Genomic DNA, 20,636 nt, shown 5'->3' on the forward strand with positions numbered 1-20,636 from the left:
CGAGGACAGGGGCAGCTGAGGAGGGGCTAAGCGTGGCCTCCACAGGCACCAACGCAAGAGAAGAAACGTGTGGAGAGTGCCGGCGGGAGAGGAGCTGACCGAGGGGGCCGCGGAGGGCGGGGAGGGAGCCCCTTCCCAGAAGCCCAGAACCCGCTGCACTCTGTGCCCCCCGGGAAAGAGGGCCTGGGGGCCTGGTCCTGTGCTGGGGGCAAGGGGTGGACGCCTGCAGCGTCGGGGCCCGGCGAGGATGTGCCTGGGTGCATGTCCGCCTGCCGGCCCTGGGCTGGGACCTGCCTCTGCTCCCAGCTGTGGCCCAACAGGAGGAAGGGAGGGGGAGGGGGGAGGGAGAGGAAGGGGGAGGGGAGGGAGAGGGAGGGGGAGGGGAGAAGGAGGGAGGGAGAGAAGGAAGGAGGAAGGGAGGGAGAGGAGGGAGGGAGAGGAGGGAGGGAGGGAGGGACGGAGGGGAGAAGGACAGGGAAGGCGCGGGGAGCCCGCGGCCTCACTCACCGGCACACGGCGCACACGAAGCAGTCGGGGTGGTAGGTCTTGCCCAGCGCGGACACCACCTCGCCCTCGATGAACCGGTCGCAGCTGAAGCAGCGGGTCCCGTACAGCCTCTGGTAGTCCCGCGTGCAGATGTACTCGCCCTGGCGCACGAAGAAGCCGCCCTCGGCCAGGTCACAGCCACACGCTGGGGGGCGGCCGCAGCGTCAGCAGGGCGGGGACCCCGGGCGGGTTTCCCGCCGCACGCGGCCCCCTCCCCCCACCCCCCCACCCCGCCCTGCGCGGGTCGCGGACTCTCCCGCGGAAGCTTCCGGAAGAGCGGCCCCCACCCGGGCCGGGAGTCGCGCCGCCTCGCCAGCCCCCTCGGCCCCCCGGCAGGGAAGGAGCGCCGACGCCCCCGAGACCCTCCGCTCCCCGGGCCGTTCCCAGCACGGGACACAGGGGCCCGGACGGCGCCCCGTCCTGGGCGGGAAGCCCCGCGGGGCGGAGGGCAGACGCGTCGCCGTGGTTGTCCCCAGGCCACCGAGGAAGTCCCGACGCCCCCTCCAATGTCCGTCTCCACGTCTCACGTCTGTCTCCCAAGGCCAGACTCCCACAGACTCCCACAGGCCATGGTCACTTGAGCACAAATCCTTTCGTCCCCTGTGCCCTAAACACACTCTTCTGGCCCCAGGAAGAGCCCCGCGGAGGGGCTCAGAGAACTTTGCCAGGTGGGGAACGGGGCGACTTGCCTCAGGACAGCCTGCCGGTGTGCGTCCGGGACACCCGTGCCTTCCCCTCCCCGCCCCCACACCCCCCCTCCAGCCCAGGGGCACGTGGGAGCCATGCACGGTTTCAGAGGGAGCAGCCTATGCTCTCCCTGGCTGGCCCAGCCCCTCCCTGCTGGGGACCAAGAGGGCGCCCCTGCAGCTCCAGACCCTGCCAGCTGGGCCAGTCCTGGGTCCTCCTGGGTCACAGCCCCCAAGCAGAGTCTTGAAAACCACATCCGTCCTTCCTTCCTTCCTTCCTTCCTTCCTTCCTTCCTTCCTTTCTTCCTCCCTTCCTTCCTCCCTCCCTTCCTTCTCTCCTTCCTTCCTTCTTTCCTTCCTCCTTCCTTCTCTCCTTCCTTCCTCCCTTCCTTCCTTCCTTCCTCCTTTCCTTCCTTCCTTCTTCCTCCCTTCCTTTCTTCCTCCCTTCCTTCCTCCCTTCCTCCCTTCCTCCCTCCCTTCCTTCCTTCTCTCCTTCCTTCCTTCTTTCCTTCCTCCTTCCTTCTCTCCTTCCTTCCTCCTTTCCTTCCTTCCTTCTCTCCTTCCTTCCTCCTTCATCATAATATTGCATCAGCACTTAAAATTTTTCATTAAAACATTAATTGATTGCCAAGGATGCTGCTTCTGGGGAATTCTGAGTATCGGCATCTTTCGCTTTAACTCACGTCGTCCTTTCGAGCACATCCAGTGGGAGGTCTCGCCAGAGCGAGACCGCCAGCATCTTCTAGCAAAGCCCACAGCCAGCATTCGTAAAAGTGGAAACTTCACCTTGTCCCCCTTTTGCCTGGAAAGCCTAGTTCCCTTCTACTTCCCCAAAGAACCGCACGCGAACGTAACGTGTTTTAAGACCGGAAGTGCCGCCTCGCCTTCTCCGCAGGAAAAAATTCCAGAGTCAACGTGGACATTGATTTCTTGGGAATGTCTTGTGGTCACAAGGCTCTAAATATTTAATAAGTTATTCTGGATTGGGTTTTTTTTTTTTTTACTAAGATGAGTAGAAAGCTAGCAAAGTAACACATACATTATAAATTCGGATAAGTCGTTGGAGACAGAGAAAACCTTTCTACGTAAGCTCTCAGTGCCACGGATGGTGTTGACCGAGGGGAACGCCCGGTGTCCGGTCAAGGGAGCCCCGACCGTGGAACCTTTTCTTGGTGCCCTGGGAGTCTGGGAGGCGAGGGGAAGCCTGGCGACCTTCCTTCCGGACAGGTGCCTTCTCGGGGGCTCGGGTTTCGGAAGAGCATTTGCGGAAATTTGGAGTCTGGAGACTGAACCTCTGGGAGTCGGGGTCCTCCCGGGGCCCGGTCCGCTCGGCCCGGTCCGCAGAGCCCCCCTCAGCTCACACCCCACTCAGTGCCCACCACCTGCCCCGTCGCCTGCTGCCCGGGGGCTCCGGCGGCCCCGCGGGGAGGGGAGCCCCCTCAGCTCAGCTCCCATCCCCCACACAAGGTGGGTGGTGGACCCCTTGCCCGGGCCACAGGGTGGCACGTGCGATGTGCCAGTTGTGGAGACCAGAGCGGTTCTCCAAGGAGATGTGAGCTCTGCAGACGAGGTGAGACGTCAGCTGAGCAGCTGAGCCCAGACGCTGGAGCTGCCTGGCTTTGGACCCCAGCTCTGCCCGTGCCCTCGGCTGTGCGTCCTGGGCAAGTTCCTTAGCCTTTCTGGGCCTCTGCAGAGGCCTCCCCGAGGCTCGGTCCTGCGCCTTCACTGTGGTCCTTCTCCAGAAATAGGAGCGGGGGACGGGGGGGGGGGGGCTCTTCCCGGAATACCACTTAGTACGGACGCTACAGAACATGAAAACCGCTCCTGCCCCCGACCCGTCAATCTCTTTTCTGGGACTTCATTCCCAGGAAATGACCAGGAATAGCCACAGAGCACTGCTGGCCAGTGTAGGCTGCAGCCGCGATGCAAACGACGTAGGCATTTAACGCGGGGCTTTGGAGCCAGGCAGCCTGGGCCGGAACCCTCCCTCCGCTGCTGCTCAGCTGTGTGACCTTGGGCGAGCTACTTAGCCTCTCTGAACCTCCGAGTCGTCCCCTGCAACATAGGGTTCGCTCAGCGCCGGATGGAACCGGCTTACGTGTCCGACGGCAGAGGAATGGGCAAGGTCACCGCTGGCCTTGCCTGTGAGGAATCGGGGCAGATACTGAAACTGACGTGGAAGGATTTGCATGATGGGGAAAGGGCGCCCACGGTCCGGGAGGTGAATAAATCGGGACACAGAGGAGCGTATGTAACGAGACCTCCAATTAAAGAGACTCGCGAGGGACGGGATGGAGGGGCTGCCTACCGACCCGAACCCGACAGGAGTCCACTGGGGGGGCCCCTGGGGGGTGTTTCCACTCTGGAGGAGGGAGGAGGCAGCTGCTAACATCAGAGCACGAGGAAACGACGGAGGCGGCCCCGCGGCCTGATCTGAGTGCGCTGGCTCGGGGCTCACGGCCACTGCCAGCCAGGGCTCGCCCCGATCTCTGCCCGGGACCCTCCATCTGTACTAACAGGCCCCTGTCCCCAGAGCGACCTCCCTGCCACGGGGCCCGCGGGTCCTGGATCGCCCTGTGAGGGGCAGGCTGTGCACAAGTACACCTGCCCGGGGCCGGCAGACGAAGCTTTCCTTTGGTTCTGGAAGCCGTTGGTTGGTTTCTCATAAATGCCCCGGGGGCACCCCAAAAGGAGAGAGTGTGGACATGTTGTACCACTCCCTTGTCACCCCCAGGTGCCCAGAGCAGCTCTCCGGTGGCGGTCCCAGAGAGATGTGGCAGAGCCAGTGGGCTCGCTGCCCTGCCCACCTCCTTCCCTCCTGGGGGGACTTTCCCGCCATCACGGTCCTGCTCAGCCCTGCTGCTTCTCGGATCAGAAAACGCCCGCTTGCTGGGCATCACGGGTGGATGTGGCCTCCTGTGGTCGTCACTTAGGGGCCGGGGCTGTGTTTCCAGGGCGCTACGAGCAGGGTGCAATCAAGAACCAGGGTCCTAAAAGCGCAGACCTTGGCCGCACACACAAAGTCAAGGGGACCACACTGGGTTCTCCAGGCAAATTTCAAGCTGTTGGTAAACACGCTCTCACTTCTTTCTTGAGGACCTACTACGTGCTGGGTGTTTTCCACGTTTGGATCACATGTTGCAGCGTGAGAATAGAGGCGACAAGATCCCTACACACAGAAGGAATCCCACGTCCCCGCACGGTGGACACCCGTCTCCGGCCCCTGGCCCCTTCCCCACGCCCACCGTGGCCCTCCGCACAGAGGTCTGGGGAAACGAAGGTGGACCGGAGCCCTCCTCTGTCCACTGTCCCTGGGCCCCAGAGCCAAGAGCCTCACACGGACCCCTGCCCATCGCTCATTCTGCTCCAGCCTTTTCCCACGTCCACCAGGCACGCGCCCCGCTTTCTCGTCTTCGTCCCAGCTGCTCCCTCCGGCTGCAAGGCTCTTCCCAAACGTCCCTCAAGTCTTCACTCAGGTCACCTCCTCTGTGAGGCCCACCCTGATTGCTCAACGGGAAACAGCAACTCTGCCCCTCTCCCTCCCTTCCTGTCTGGCACCTTCCGGCACACGGTAAGATGTCTCTATCCTGTCCAGTGTTTCCCGTCCGTCCCCCGTTTGCCAGAACGTGATCTCCATGAGAACAAGGGTGTCCGTCGTGCTCACGGATGCATCTCAAGCGCCCAGAACACCGCCTGAGCGTGGCAGCGGCCCGAGAAATGTTGCTGTACAAACCCCGAGGTTAGAAACGTGCACAGGACCCACACGAGCAGGCGGTGGCAGAGGTGGGATTTGAGCCCAGACCTCCAAGCATCAAAGCCCAAGCCTGGGGCCTCCATGAGGCAGAGTGTAATTACATAATTATTTCGTGGGCTCTCCCAGGCAAACTGAGGCACGCCAAACACGTGCCGAGGTGGCAAGAACCCATCCCACCGGGGCCTCTTGTGAGATGCTGTGGGCGCCTGGCAACGTGCCCACCCAGGGACAGACATGACTGGTCTCTGTGAATCGCCATCCTCCTCCTGGGTCCTCTGTGGCCCTGTGGGTGGACACGTGACCCAGTTCCGGCCAATGAGCCATATTAGAAGTCTTTGGGAGGGCCTCAGGGAAAGGGTTCTCCCTGATCAAAGAAGGGAGAGTCACGTGAGCAGGGAGGCCTCTGCCTGTGTCTATCCCTCTTCCCGAGTTGGATACTATCCTGTGAGGATGTGATGCTTGGAGCTATGGCAGCCACCTTGAGACCATGAGGACAGGCACCTCTGCCATGCACAGGATGCGGGGCGGGGGGGGGGGGGCGAGGGGAAGTGGGGGTGGGGCAGTGAAGAAATCTGCATCTTTAATGACCCCGTTGAGCTGTTAAGTTACCCAACTCCGGGGAAAGGGGCCACTTCCAGGCTTTACGTTAAGACGATAAACATCCGAGGCGCCTGGGTGGCTCAGTCGGTTAAGTGTCCGACTTCGGCTCAGGTCATGATCTCACAGTTCGTGGGTTCGAGCCCCGCGTCGGGCTCTCCACTCAGCACAGAGCCTGCTTTAGATCCTCTGTCCCCCTCCCTCTCTGCCCCTGCCCTGCCCTGCTCTCTCTCTCACTCTCTCTCTCAAAACTAAATAAGCGTTAAAAACCAGATAAGTATCCATGCTGTTTAAGACACTAGGAGTTGGATAATTCATTTTGATTCATCCCAAAGTGCCCTCAGTGACTCAGAGGCTTTGCACTTTCAGAGAAACTGGATAGAAGCCCAATCGGAGGCCGTGTAACCTTCACGCTTAAACAAACGCGGTTCTTTCCAGCCTGCAGGCAACCTCAGCCGCCGCACGTCGTTCCGAGCAGGTGAAGCAGAGATGCCCCCACCGCCAAGGGCAGGGGCCCCGCTGGGCACGGCCGCCCGGCACAGCGTGAGGCTCTGTGGCTGCCTGCGCGTGTGGGCAGCGGTCTCGAAAGGGGGCCCGCGTGCCCACGGGCTCCTGCCCCCCGTGCCACCCCCACAGCAAGCGCTGGGAGCGGCCGCGGCGCACAGAGGCGCGTCCCGGGTGCCCGCCAGCACCACCCGCCTGCGGGCCGTGACGAAGGGGCCGCTCACGGAGGACAAAGTGATCTGTCCCCGGTGACGCTGTGGGAGGGCGGGGGCTCCCCTCCTCCCAACCCCCCCGGGTCAAACCAGGACTCCGTTCTGATGCCTTTTATCGCGTTCCTAAGGCCTGTGCTTACGGACAATCCTTTGAAACACGGCGGCCACTTCCCCCGTCTTTTAAAGTCAGCATCGAAAAAGAGCATTTTAATGGATTTTGCTTTTCGGACACAGCAAATTGATCTTTTGGAGAGTAGAGAGAATTAACCCAGACAAATCCCTGGGAAGCTCTGATGAAAAGGAGAAGCTTCAGGCGAGGGGGGTGGGCACTCTCCGCCCGGGGGTGGGGCACCGGCCACAGAAGGGGGGGGGGCATGGTCCACAGTGGGGGACCCGCGTCGTAGGCAGAGGTGGTGTCCCCAGGACGCTACAGGGTCGCCGTTCTCACACGTCCACACGGCGCTGCCCCGTCCTTTCCCAGAAAACACCACTTGCAGGCTGTGCCCCTCTGACGGGCAGGGCCAGGGTCACCCTCAGACCGAGGGTCCCAGGACGCGCCCACCCCTGCCAGAGATGGTGTCGCCCCAGAGGTCCCTGGGTGGGGGCCACTGGGGGCGCTGGGGTCTTCCCTGGGCCACTGGCCCCCGCAGGACCCCCGAGTCTCCCACGGCACTCCGCCCGGCACCCTGCCCGGGACTCATCAGAGGCCACCATCCAGCCCTGGACAGGCTCCCACATCTCCAGGCCCCAGCCGCCCCCTCGGGTGACAGTCTCGGGTCCCTCGCAGGGCCGCTGGCACGGGGGGGAGCCTGGGCCCCCAGCCCCGTCCCCCTCCGGCCCTGCAGCACCCCGCAGTCCAACCGCCGACCCGCGCCCCACACCGTGTGCACCTGCCCCTGCCGCCTGGGTCGGCCTGACGGGCTCCTCCTCACTCCAAGTCAGAGCCCAAACACCACCTCCTCTGCGAAGCCCTCCCTGGAAGCTTCCAGACCCTTCCTCACCCCCCACCCCCAGACCTTAGTTTAGCGGGTGTATCTATGTCCTCACAAGACCTCAAAGAACAGAGACCAGAGATGCTCACCTTTACAGACAAAGCACTTGATGTGGAAATACTTGTTCTGGACCCTCAGCACCTCCCCCTTGCACACATTTCCACACGTGTTGCACAGGATGGCCGTGCTGGGCGACTTCTCCAGGGGGCTGTGAGCAGCCTGGGGCTCCGACACTGCCAGGGGAAGAAAGGTCACGTTAAAGGGTGGGACACACCAGGCGCAGGCGAGTAAACCAGTGACTGCGCTCGCCCCCCCCCCCCCTCCAGCTCAAGCCCCATAGGGCGTCGGGGCACAGGCCCATCTTCTTTCCTGGGGGACCAGAGAGAATCGGATAACGAGGCCATCTGGTCAACCCCAGTGAGCGGCTCCTGTCTCTGGCGCCCCCAAACGCGGGCCATCGGTCCCCCATCGCTGTGTGCGTGCCTGCCGTGGTGGGGAGATCTCGACCCCGTCCCAAAGGGTATCCTGGTCTCTTGCTGCGTTGACCAGCAGGGCCTCAGAAGCAGCCCCCTCCCCCCGCCCAGTGAGCCGGGCATCCCGTCTACGGCCGGGAGACCCACAGTCCTCTCTTCTGCGACAGCAATAGCCACGGTCCTCCTTGGAACATGCTTCAAAGTCCCTCTGTGTCCCGGGGACGTGAACCTGAGTACTGGTGCGGCCCTCCTCAGAGCCAGCCATGGCCTGGGGTGTTTGTGGAGGTGTAGAAACCCACCGAGGGGCAGGTCGGGGTGGATGGTCAAAGGGCCCGGCTCTGGGGCTCTTGGGGTCTGGGGGGGGCCATATGCTCCTCTCCCACATCCTCCAAAAGCACCTGTGGAGGCCAGCGGACAGGACACAGGGGCCCACAGCAGGCCAGCCCCTTAAGGAGCCCCAGCCTGGCGGTGAAGACAGCCCAAGGGGCAGAGCTGATGCCGGGGGAGGCCCAGGGGCTGGAGACCAGCAGAGTCGCTTGAAACACAGGGAGAAGCCGGCCGATGGCAGAGCTGGAGGCTGGCACGGAGGCCTGCCGGGCAGAGAGCATGGCCCACGCAGGGACCTGAGTCAGCTGGATCCTTCCGACTCAGGACCAACCCGAGAAAGCCAAACCTGCTTCCCTGACCAGCCGTGTGGTCACCCCTTTCAGCGGACTTCCCGGCCTCCTGGCCTCCCGGCCTCCCCGGCCTCCCATCAGACCCACCCCAGCCTCTTTCCTCCTCTGGGAAGCCCCCCCACTGCTCTGCCCGCCTCTGGGGCTCTGGCAAACGCAAGTGAGGGGGGACGACCTCCCGCTCCAGCCAGCACCGGGGAGACAGCTTTGACTTTCTCATTTGGGGGTCTTTGCTTATTTTCACATCTTCTTTTTATTTATTTTATTTATTTTGATGTTTATTTATTTTTGAGACAGAGAGAGACAGAGCATGAACAGGGAAGGGTCAGAGAGAGAGGGAGACACAGAATCCGAAACAGGCTCCAGGCTCCGAGCTGTCAGCACAGAGCCTGACGCGGGGCTCGAACTCACAGAGCTGTGAGATCATGACCTGAGCCAAAGTCAGACGCTCAACCGACTGAGCCACCCAGGTGCCCCTATTTTCACATCCTCTAATGCCACCCTCCTTTCTTGGTCTGGACAGGGTGCAGGTGGCGTACCTGGGGCAGGAAGCCTGCAGGAGAAAGCCCAGGTGGGCTGAGGGGTGTGGGGTGGCCGAGGAAGGACCTGCCACACTTCGTTGGAGCATTAAGCTACTTGTATCCACGAACACGGTTGTCTAATGCCAGCTTTGAGCGAGCACCACACCTCGGGGTCTCCTCGCAAACATCAAGGAGGTCACGCCAGACAGAGAAGGACATTTCTCCATCCAATTCGCCCCCCTACCCCTTGCCCCCCAGGACCCCGCATCCCGGCGGCCCCCCCATCCACCAGGGCGGGGTTCCTCTCTGCTGCGGTCCCCGCCCGAGGTGGGGACATTGTGTGGGTGGCACAGAGGGGGAGCGGGCCATGCTGGGGACAGCAGGCTGTCTGAGGAGGAGAAGGCTGTGAACACCCCGAGGGTAGCAGGGTTCCGGCTATCTGGGGACGAGCAGCAGGTACAGGAAAGGAGGTGAGCGGCATGAAAAGTAATTTGGCGTCTCCCTGGGCCGGGAGTCAGCGCCTGCCTTGTGCCTCCAGAGGGATCCAAACAGCAGACTGCGGGGGCAGAGCCCGGCGGGGCCCCTCGAGTTCTGCTGCCCTCCTGCAGCCACAGCGACCCTCCCCGCTCTAGCTGAAGTGCCAACGTTGGGCTCTCCCTGGGCTTCTCCTTCCTGCAGAACGAGTGCAGAAATTGTCTCATCTACTATTTGATAAAATTAGCGGAAGAAGGCAGACGGCGGGATTTGAATTTAAGACTCGAAATTCAAGACCGGGCTTCAATTTAAGACTCCCCTTGCGGGATGAGCCGCTGGAATCCGGGTTTGAAGCCAGTGAATGGCCCGGCGGGCTATGGAGTCACCCTGTCCTCCTCCGAGGCTCCATGGAGACTGTGCAGGGGCGGTGGGGGCGGGGGGGGGGGCGGTGGAGGGAGGACTGAGATCCTCGACACTGGACACTGTTATCTTCTCATCTGTCCGGCACACAAAGGACAACAGCCGATCGTCTGTCCGTGAGCAGACAAGCAAGTTTTTATACTGCTGGGATCTGGCTCAAGTCCAGGGAGGGAAGGTCACTGTCAGAGTGCCGGGGGGAGTGCAGGCCGTGGGGGCAGATGGCCTGGGCGCAGCCCCAGCCTCACCTCCTACGTGCTGTGACCTGGAACGTCCAGCCTTCCACGCAGCTGTCCCTCCGCCCGGCTGCCTCGTTCAATCACCTGCCCCAGAGCGTTGCTAGGATGTGGGCTGGGTACCCAATAGCTATTGTCCTTTTCCAGAACACACGGCCTGACACCCTCAGCTGCCTGGCTCCTGGAGATATATCGGACCTGCGGGCGGAGCTGCTTTAAGACACGCTTTGCTGAGGGGACCCGACCCTGCCCACGGAGGAGGGGACCCTCTAAAGCCTCCTGGGACCTCCGGGCGGTGAGAGCGGTGGTGCTGCCCTCTGGCGGCGGGAAGAAGACACTGCGCCACGGAGACAGCCGTGGGCCTCGCGCACAGGCGTTCCCTCCGGCCGGGCACCTGCTCGGATCCCACCCGTGAATCCTGCAGACCGTGGCGTGGGCCCTCTGACCCCCCGAGACGGACTCACCCCTTGCGCCTCCTGCACATGCCCACTTGCAAGAAACCCCCGTACGCAGACCACGCTGGGGTATGTGTCCTCGGTGAGCTGTTGTCCCTGATGCTGCTGGGGGAGCTGAGGCCCGGAGAGATGGCCCAGGCCCGGCGCGTGACGACACCCAGGGTTTTCTCCACTCGGCCCCGGGACAGGGATGGGCTGTTCTGGCCAGGCCTGGTGTCCGGGGTGTGGGTGGTACGTTAAAAAAAAAAGAATTCTCAAGAAACTAGCTACCAAGCCTCAAAAAGAGGGAGAATCCTACATGCACGTTACCAAGAGAACCAGCCCGCTACGGGGCTGTAGGGTCCCACGCACAGGGCATTCTGGAAAAGGCAAAACCATGCAAACAGGAAACAAAGATCAGCGGTCGCCAGGGCGTGGGGGCGGGAGGGGTGAACGGGCACACAGAGGGCGTTTACGGCCACGAGACCCCCGTGGGGACACCTGTCGTGGCACACTCGTCCCGCCCGGAGTCACCCCAGCGGAAACTTCAGCTCATTCTACGGCAAGCACACCCCACCACCGCAAGATGCAAACCCCAGCGGAAAGTTCCGGGGGTGGCGTCCATGGGAACCCCGCTGTCTGTTCGGTGTTGCTGTGGACGGAAGGCCACTCTAGGAGACGACGTCGGGGAAAATTTTTAAACGAAAAGGAGAGAGAGAGAGAGAGAGAGAGAGAGAACGGCCACGCCGGAGCCCTAACCACACGCACAGCGGGCTCTTCGCACGACAGACCCCCAGCTGTGATCATCACGTAAAACATAAACGCGAGTGGCACAAATCGATCCCACAAAGGGCTGTGGCCCCTTAATCCCCCTGTGCTAGTGAAATCCCGGCACCGAGGGCCTCGCAGGGAACAGGACTTACTACAGGCACCATCACTGCGTAACGCCCGCGGTCACAGGGGAGGGACGCGGCCAGCGCGCCCTGACCGGGGGCCGGCCCCGCAGCCCCCGCGATGCCCGGCAGCCCCTCCAGGCTGCGACCGTGCTCTCTCTCCAGGAGAAGCCGTGTGCTGCTGGAGCTGGGACGGGAGCCAGCAGGGCGGGCTGTGACATCCGGGGGCGGCCGCGTGACCTTGGAGAGCTGACCGAATCCCAAGAAGCCTCAGTTTTCACATCTATACATTGGAGCTCGGTCTCCTGAGGAATTGTTTTAGGCTCCATTAAAGTGGAGGAAGCCCCTGGGGCAAGGCTGGCCTGGTGGTCCCCAGGTCCCCAGATCTCAGGGGCCTCCCCGCAGCTGGGGGTGGGGACGGGGAGGAGGCTGCCAGGAGGGAGACCGGAAGCTCCCAGAGGGCCGTGCTTCGGCTCACTCGCCAGCCTCGTCTGTAGATGTCCCCAGATTTGCCTCCACGCTCCAGTCACCTCGTGACGTGCCGGGGTAGACGACGGTGGGGGTGGGGTGGGGGGCGGAGAGCCGTACTGACGCGAGCTATGCCCGCCCCTGGCCCTGACACCTTGGGCAGGTCACATGCCCTCCGAAGCCTGTTTCCACCTCCGCGATGGGGATAGGCATTCCCAGATGGGGGACCCCGATGCATCTCCCACTTCCCAGACCGCAAGGCACCTGCCGTTCGTGATCCTCGGGACATTTCTAGCCGTTTCTTCCGTTTTCTCATGTTGGTGCTGGTGTTCTGTTCCTTCCCCGAGGGTCCAGTTCGTGCTGGAGCCCGAGCTGGCTGTGCCTGGCGGGGCCAAAGACCCACAGTCCCTGGTCATCTGGTGCAGGGTTTGCTCCGGACGGACACGCACCTCGGAACAGGACGTGGGACCCTGTGCGCTCCGGTTCTGACTGGACCCCACGGCCCCGCCAGCCGTGATGGCTTCGCTGTGCTCTCCCCTCTGCTGTTTGCATCCTGCAAACCACCGGCCGGGGTTCCAAGCTGCGTGACTGTGTTCTAATATCGAATAGCCTCCTAAACCATGCGGGCACACCCACTCCTGAGACTCCGCTACGCCCAGGGTGGGTCCCAGGCACACAGGGGGGCATGGGCCTGTGTGCAATCAAGGAGAACTTCCGGGAGGAGGTGACACGAGGTAGGCAGGTGCCTTCTGGGTCTTCAGCAAGTGCACGTCACCGTGCTCATTTCCATCACAGTCCCGACCACGCCGGGTGGCCCCTGCCCGTCGGCCTGTGTGCCCGCCTCCCCCCGCGTGGAAGGCCCCCAGGGCCAGGGGCCAAGTCTGGGAAGTGTGTGTCCCTCGGGCCGTGTCTGGGGGGATGGCTCTCGCACGCCCCACGTGGCCATAAGCATCCCTGTGGCTTGCGCACCCCTCCGGCACGCGTGTTTCTTTGCGCTGGTTTTCTAAGTACAGAGTTAATGACGCCCCCACCCCCGCGCCCTGGAGGGTCTGTCTGCCCTACCCTCAGAACGCTCTTTTACAGGCTGTGCCTCAGGTCGGGAGTAGGTCCCGCTCTCTCCCGCCGCCCTCCCCCGTGCTGCGTGTCGGAAAATCGCTTCAAATCACACGGGAGCGCTCCCTTCGCTAACCTACTTACGGGCCGACTGCTAATTATAATCACGGAGCTGGCCGTTCTCTCCGAGGCCGCCGGCAGCCTGGGCCCAGCAAGCAGGCTCCCCAGACGGGCCAGAGGGGCGATCCTGTCTGACCCTTCCAGGAAGTCATTCATCCAGTCCTCCACCAGCGCCGGCGAAGATGCTGCGGGTGCCTGCTCCCTGCCGAGCTCGGGGCTGGGCCGGGGCCCCGGCAGTTCCCGCCCCCAGGGGTCTGCACTCCAGGGCACAGAGTTGGGGGACAGGAACGCCCCACCCAGAAGCTCGTTGCACCAGACGCCTGAACCCCCGTAGCAGCCACCCTCAGGCCCGTTTCGATACCCACACCGTCGGACCGCAGGGAGCCCTGTCCCCCTGGGGATGCCACCTCGTGGGAAGCTGTTCCCTCCACCCCCCGGGAGTGACCTGGCCCTCGGCCGGCTCCCCACAGACGTGGCCTCTGGTTTCTCTGTGGGGCTGAGTGCGCCCACACGAGCCCTTGACCTGCCCCAGGACCAGACTGCACTCGGCCGGCAGCGATCAGCTCTGCTTGACCGGGTTCTAGGACGGGGACGTGGGCTCAGCACAAACGTTCGCAGGCAGAACTGAGCATGTTAAAGTGCTGCACACTCCCGGCCAACTTCTGCCCGACACCATGACGTCCGGGGGCAGAGCCACCGGGGGTCCCCTGGGCCCCGCTCAGGGCCGGGGACACGGCGATAAGTGTCTGCTGGGTGGCTGAGCCGAACCTCCTCTCCTGTTCACCCCACTGCGCTGAACGTCCCCTTCACCCTCGGGGGCCCCGCACCCAGCCCAGCGCCTGGCCCCTGCTAGGCGATTGAGAAATAGGACGAATCAACACATACCACACTGAACTGCAACATTTTGGGACAGGTGCCTGTCTCCACCTGCACGCCACGTGCCTGGGCATCCGGCGATGTGACGGCCCCTCCTTCTGGAGGTCTGGACGCTCACCGCTCTGAGCAGTTCCGGGAGGCAGTGCCCGTCCCACAAAGCTCTTCTCCAATGTGGCTTTACCACATCTCCCACTAAGTGTCGGGGTGTGAGACCCCTCCCCTGGAACACGGGTGGACATCTGGGGACAGCCTCGGCCAACAATGTGATGGAAACAACTCCACGTGGCTTCCAGGCCAGATCATCATGCCACAAACTTGCTTTTAAGGACGCTCATTCTTGGAGCCCAGAGGCCACGCTGAGAGGAAGCACGACCACCCCAAATGCAGAGCGATCGCACGCAGCGTGCACGTGAAGCTGTTCTGGCCGCCAGCCACGTGGGCCGCCAGCCACGTGAGCCACGACGCCTCCAGGGGCTCCGTCATCCCCAGCTCTCGGGTCACCCCCAGTCTTTACGTCTTCCCAGGCGAAACCACAGACATCGTGGAGAGGACAGAAAACGCCCCTGCCGTGCCCTTTCTGGATGTCTGACCCTCGGAACCCATGAATGTCCCAGAATGCACGTTCGGTGCTGAAGATTTGGGGCGGCGTGTTATTCGGCCGCAGAAAACCACAGCCAGACCCCCAGAATCCCCTGCCAAGTCCCGACATGGCGTGCCTCCCACCTCTGCACACAGCCGGCCTGAGGCTCACTCCAGACCTCTCCAGACACAGGAACGTCCCTCCCTCCACGGCCCAAGTCCCGCGAGGTTGTGCTGGCTGCTTTGATTCGGGGAAGGAAATGCCCAAAGTCTGGCATGACCTTGTCTGGAGTCCTTCCTGCCACCCTGGGGTAGACACTCTTGTGCCCTTTTGGCAGAGTGAGAAACCAAGCTCAGAGAGGTAAGCTAACCAGCCCAAGGCCACACAGCCAGGAGGGGTGGACTCAAGATTCAAACCCCGGTCTGCCCTCCTCCCGCCAACCTACCCTGGCTCCAAAGTCCCAAGTGTCTCGGGAGGTCCCCATTTGGACCTGGTGGGAGACTGTCCCCTTGTGCCCACGGGCTCACAGCAAGGGGACAGCACGGACGACGGAGCCCCCAGGGCAAGCTCTCCCAGCTGGCAAGGTGGCAGGACCAGGGAAGGCGGCCTTGAGCACCAGCAAGGTCAGGTCCTTTGCTCGGGTCCCTGACCTGCTCAGTACCCTGCCCACAGCCCATAGGACCCATGTCCCCGAGGGACCCCCACGCCTCCACGCCCCGCACCCACCTGGTTCCCTGACTTCTCCCCCACTGCTTGCTGATCCCAGACCCTTTCCCAACGTTGTCCTCGACGGTCCCAGCACCAGCCCCGGCCCCCGCCACGCCGTCTCCTGGGAGTGCGGCTCCTGCCCCTTCACCCGCGAAGACGACTGACCTCTCGGGCCTCCTCTGTACCCACAACGCGCTCACAGGGAGCCCGCGTGCTGAGCCCCACGCCCTGGGGGGCGCTCTGGGCACTGGCTCCTCTCGATGCCGCAGCAGCCCTGTCAGGATGCTGCTCCCATTTGACAGACCTGAAAACTGACACCCGGCAGGGGGGTCCCCCTGGGCCACCGACTGCCACCTGGAACAAGCGACATCTCCTCTCCAAAACGGCCGGTGAACCCCTGGCCGCCTCTGCTGGAGACCCCACTGGGGGCTCCCGTCTCTCTCCGGGGCCCCCTAAAGGCCAGCACGGGGCTGGGGAAACAGAGGGCCCAGTTCACCTCAGACCGCCTGGCTCACGCTCCCCGTCCAAGAGGCCCGGGTGTGGGTGTGCATCCTGGGCCGCCCCGCCCGACGTGGGCCCCTTGCTCCCAGGGCACTGCTGCGGGCCCTTTGGGTAGGTTGGGGGAGCTGCACAGGGTCAACCCCACCAGACCCAGGGAGGCCGGGGGTCAGAGATCACTCTCCATCGGAGTGACAGCAGCTCGGCGTCGCGATCCCGGCGGACGGAGCTCAGACCCCCGCTGCCCCGTGGTTCTTCCTGCCCGGAGATGGGAGCACATTCCCACAAAGTCACTCTCAGCCACACACAGCCTGGCGGGGGGGGGGGGGGGGGACACCAGGCAGCCCCACGGAGCCTGGAATGAGCCTCATACTTGATGGGGGGAGGGACGAAAAGCCGGCCCTGTCTCCCTCCCTCCCTGCAGAGAGTGTGTGTGGTCAAAAGGGGGGTCCCAGGGGCCACAGAAAGAGCCCGTCTGTGACAGCTGAATTGTGTCCCCCCCAGATTCATACGTTGACCCCCTAGCCCCCAGCGCTTCAGAATATGACCTGACTTGGAGGCAAGGTCTTCACACAAGTGGTCAAGCTAAAGTGAGATCATCGGGTGGGTCCTGCTCCAACACGACCGTCCTTATGCACAGCGGACATCAGGACACAGAGGGGACCACGTGCAGACACAGAGACAGGACAGTTGTCTGCAAGCCGAGGAGAGGTCCGTCCCTCACGGCCGTCGGAAGGACCCCACTCTGGTGACACCTTGATCTCAGGGCCCCCCCCCCCCTCCAGAATGTGAGCCGACATCTGCTGGACAAGCCCCAGTCGGTAGGACTTTGTTACTGCATCCCCAGGAAAAAAACCCACCATCCCCACGGGTGGAAAGAGCTGGAAGCCAGGCCTGGGATGTGCTGGTGCCCCACCCCCCCGAGCCTGTTTTCCATCCGCAGGGGGACGATGATGTTACCCGCCACCCCCACCCCCACCGCCAGGCTTTCTGAGGAGGGCGCTGGGGCAGGGCTGGCCCATGGGGTGGGGGGGGCTCCTCCCCGAGGCAGAAGCGGGGGGCAGCGCGGCCGTGAGCAGCCCCCGGAAGCTCAGGCTGGCCGCAGGGCCTCCCGCAGGCCTCAGCCGGGGCTCCTGGCAATTCCCAGGATGCTCCACGCTCCAAGCAGCTGGTCCGGGAGGCCTCTCCACCCACGTCCCCGAGGGTATTATTTCATTGCCGGAAGAGGCTCCTCCTGACCGGAGAGGCATCTGAGGACCTCACGGGTGGCATTCCGGAAGGTCAGGGCATCTGGGCCCGTCCTGGCCCCACACAGGCCCAGGGGGAATGGCCAATGGCAGAGAGGGGCGGGCCCCGCCCAGGTCACACAGAGTCTGGGCAGGCCGGGCGCGGGGCTGGGGTCTCCAGGCCCCCAGGCCGGTACTTGACCCTCCGGTCACGTGGCCACAGGCCGCAGGCCAGAGTCCGACAGCGACCCTGTCTGGGTCGGAACGTACACCCAGGGTCCAGTACCCGGCATATGCCCTAGTAAACGTTCCTCAAATCTAACGGGAACAGGACACGTATCGATGACTCAAAGCACTGCACCGGGCATCAGCACGGGTGACAATGACGTGTGTGACATCATCTTTCGGTTCCCGTGCCCGGGCTAAGTGCCAGGCGCTGCATTCGGCGGTTTCCGTCCCCGATCGGCTCCCACAGCAGGATACGGGGACGGGGGACAGCTGAGACAGGAACGCGGGCCACGTGACCTCCGGCCCCAGCTGTGGCCTCCCACCGAGGTCTGTGAGGGCCGAGGCCCTCCCGCCGGGCCAGCTGCCACGGGACCCCGTCGGTGTGGGGCCCGCTGGCCGGAGGCTGCCAGTGCGCCCCCGGTGCACCCTGGCCGGTCAGGATCACCGGCCTGTGCAGCCCAGGACTCAGAAGACAGGGCTGCAGCCGTGACCCAGAGACACCCCGCCCGGACGGGGGCCCAGCTGCCCCACTGGACGCCGTCGGCAAGTCCAAGCCCCTGGGAGCGCCCTTGGCTTTGGATCCGGCAGGGGTGGCCACAGGGGTCTGAGAGGTCACTGTCCCCCCTTGACCTCGCCTCCCTGTCTGTGTCCCACGAGGACGCCGCCCATTTCCTGAGGCTCCTTCGTCCAGGGCAGCGAGGGGCCCGCTGGGCGATGCCACTTTTCTCCGGGAAACGTGAGCGTTACCAGCCTGTTTAGTGGTCTGTGTTGGTGATAAAGGGTCATTGCCGGGGAATCCGACCACACCAGATACCCCAGGCCACCAGGACGCAGGGGTGAGCCTGGAGGGGCGGGGAGCCTGCGGGACGTCTGGCCGGGGCTTGTGGGCCCCCGTTCTCACCTCTGCTGGGCAGCCGTGCCCCTCCAGGCCTCCGTGCCCTCCCTCCTTCCTCCGTGGGACCGCCAGGGCCTGGGGAGGATAACACCAGACACTCATGGGAGCCCCTGAGACACATCTGCCCAGCGGGGCGGCGTCTGGGGGTGAGGTTGGGGGTCCCCTTGGAGTCATGGGGCGGGGGGCGACCACCAGCGCTGACCTACAAGCGGGCAGAGACAAACTTCAGCTTCCCGTGATTTGGGGGCTGTAACGGCATAGGAGCAGACGCGGGCGGGTTCAGGGCGTGACGATGCCCCCCGTCCGTTGTGGGCCCGAGAGCTGTGACCACCCCACTCTGCAGATAAGCAGCCTGGGGCTCAGAGATGCTCAGCAGCTTGGGAAGATCACACAGCTGTAGCTGGAACGGGGAGGGGGGCGGTCACAGGACTGGTTTGTCCTCCTCGGGCCCTTCCCCCACTCACGTGCGGGCCCCTCTGTGCTTTCCTCCTGCTCGCCGGGCCACGGAAGGGCCGTGGCAGGGGAAGCATGTCCTGAGTCTAATTAAAACCAGGCATCCAGAGTGCTGGCCTGGGGCCCAGGGAAAGCTGAGACGTGCAGGACATCAGTTCGACACACACACCACACCGCCCGTCACCCCGACGTCTCCCGGGGCATTTGACAGGGTCCAGTGCACAAACCAACAGCCACAGACCCCACCCGCCTCTGAGCTCAGGCGCACCAGGGTCACCAATGCCTGGTCACACAGCCCGTCCTCGGTGACGGGCCCCTGCTCCACCCGGACGGGCCCAGACCTGTGGCCTTCTGATGTCACGTGGTGCCGCGTGGGAGCCCGTCCCAGAGCCGCTGCCCGCCCCCCGAGACCACAATTCCTTAGGTTTCGACAACAAAAATACCTTCTTTTTGGTGACCCAAACAGCACACAGAAGTTGAAGAAGAATTACAATCCCTGCTAACCTTCTACGCTGACATTAGCCACCGTGACCCTCCCAGCAGGCAGCCCCGTGAGCCGCAGACAAGACGTTATCCGTATACATTCTCACACACACACGCGCGCACACACACACGTGCACACACACACACACGCACACCTAGGACGTGTGACATGCTACCACCTAGGATGCGATACGATATAACAACGTAATCTTCTCGGGGGACAGAACCGATGCCCTGCCCTCGTGTCCCAGACGCACTCTCTTCAAAAACAATACCCTGAGCACGCGCCCAGGACCCACGCCGCTCTCCAGAAGGTGCCCCGCGTCCACTTCAAACGAAACTTTTATTGAGCTACAATTCACGTGCCACACAACTCACCTGCCTAAAATGCACAGCTTTATGACTATTGGTGTAAAGGTGACCCTTGAACGACACGGGGTTGGAGGGGCCAACCACCCCTAATGCAGTTGAAAATCCAAGCATAACTTTTGAGTCCCCAAAACCTTAACGACTGCTAGCCTCCTATTGCCCAGAGCCTACAGACAACGGAAAGAGTCGATTAACATGTATTTTGTATGTTACGTGGACTATATGCTGGGGTTTTACAATAGCGTAAGCTAGGGGAAAGAAAATGCTATCAAAACTATCATCGGGGGACGCCTGGGTGGCTCAGTCGGTTAAGCGTCCGACTTCAGCGCAGGTCATGATCTCAGGTTTGAGCCCGCGTCGGGCTCTGTGCTGACAGCTCGGAGCCTGGAGCCTGCTTCGGATTCTGTGTCCCCCCCTCTCTGCTCCTCCCCTGCTCGTGCTCTGTCTCTTTCTCTGGATAATAAATAAGCGTTAAAAAAAATTAAAAAAAATAAAAATAAATATCATCATAAGGAAGAGAAAACACATTTCCTGTGTTGTATGTATATTTGCTGAAAAAAATCCACGTATAAATGGACCTGCTCGGTTCAAACCTGTGTTGTTCAGGCATCATCTGTTTTCACAGAGTAGGGCGTCGGTCGCCACGATCAATTTTAGCACATTTTCATCGTCCCAAAAAGACTCCCCCGCCCATTTCCGTCACCCCCCCCCCCCCATCCCTCCTCTGTCCCAGCCCCTGACAACTGATAATTGACTTTCTGTCTCTACAGATTGGCTTCCACGGTTCATCCGCACTGGAGCATGAGTCAGGGCTGGAGGGCTCTTAACGGCCACTAACATTCCATCCCACGAACGCATCCACCTGTCAGTTGACGGGCTCTACGGTTGTTCCCACTTTTCGGCCTGCTGTGACCATTCGGGCACGATCCCCTTCGTGTGGACATGTGAGTCCATTTCCCTTGGGTACGTCTGAATTGGGAAGTGGCCATTCGCATGGTGACTCCGTGTTTAGCCATTTGAGGACCCGCCAGACCTTTGGCTAAATGGCTCTGCTGTTTCCCATTCCTACCAGCCGCAGGGGGCGAGCCTCCAGAGTCCCCACATCCTTGTTTTTCCGACCACGGCCACTGAGCAGGTGGGAGCTGCCCATACCCACGACTAGTGACGTTGAACACCTTGCGTGTGCTTGTTCAGACTTGAAAATCTCTTGCGGGGAAGCGTCTATTCAGACCCTTTGTCCGTTTAGTGTGCTTTCTTTCTGGAGAC

At 62.5% G+C, this 20,636-nt stretch overlaps 1 protein-coding gene across 17 annotated transcripts in view; it reads right to left on the reverse strand.

Annotated features, from left to right (window-relative positions):
- ABLIM2 (actin binding LIM protein family member 2) overlaps positions 1 to 20,636 on the reverse strand; it is a 140,277-nt gene that overhangs the window by 93,876 nt on the left and 25,765 nt on the right. For 16 of the 17 annotated variants that reach the window (XR_006202050.1, XR_006202049.1, XM_042937015.1 and 13 more), the window contains exons 2-3: positions 7,381 to 7,524; positions 508 to 691 (exon numbers count right to left, since the gene is read on the reverse strand). Coding sequence is in view for 15 of the 17 variants with exons in the window: in XM_042937015.1 (XP_042792949.1) it covers positions 508 to 691; positions 7,381 to 7,524 (328 nt within the window). In the remaining 2 variants the exon portion in view is untranslated. Of the gene's footprint in view, positions 1 to 507; positions 692 to 7,380; positions 7,525 to 11,443; positions 11,500 to 20,636 lie in introns of those variants that run through there. The other variant, XM_042937003.1, reaches the window with a different exon arrangement.

Source organism: Panthera leo, chromosome B1, assembly GCF_018350215.1.
Source record: "Panthera leo isolate Ple1 chromosome B1, P.leo_Ple1_pat1.1, whole genome shotgun sequence".
NCBI lineage: Eukaryota > Metazoa > Chordata > Mammalia > Carnivora > Felidae > Panthera > Panthera leo.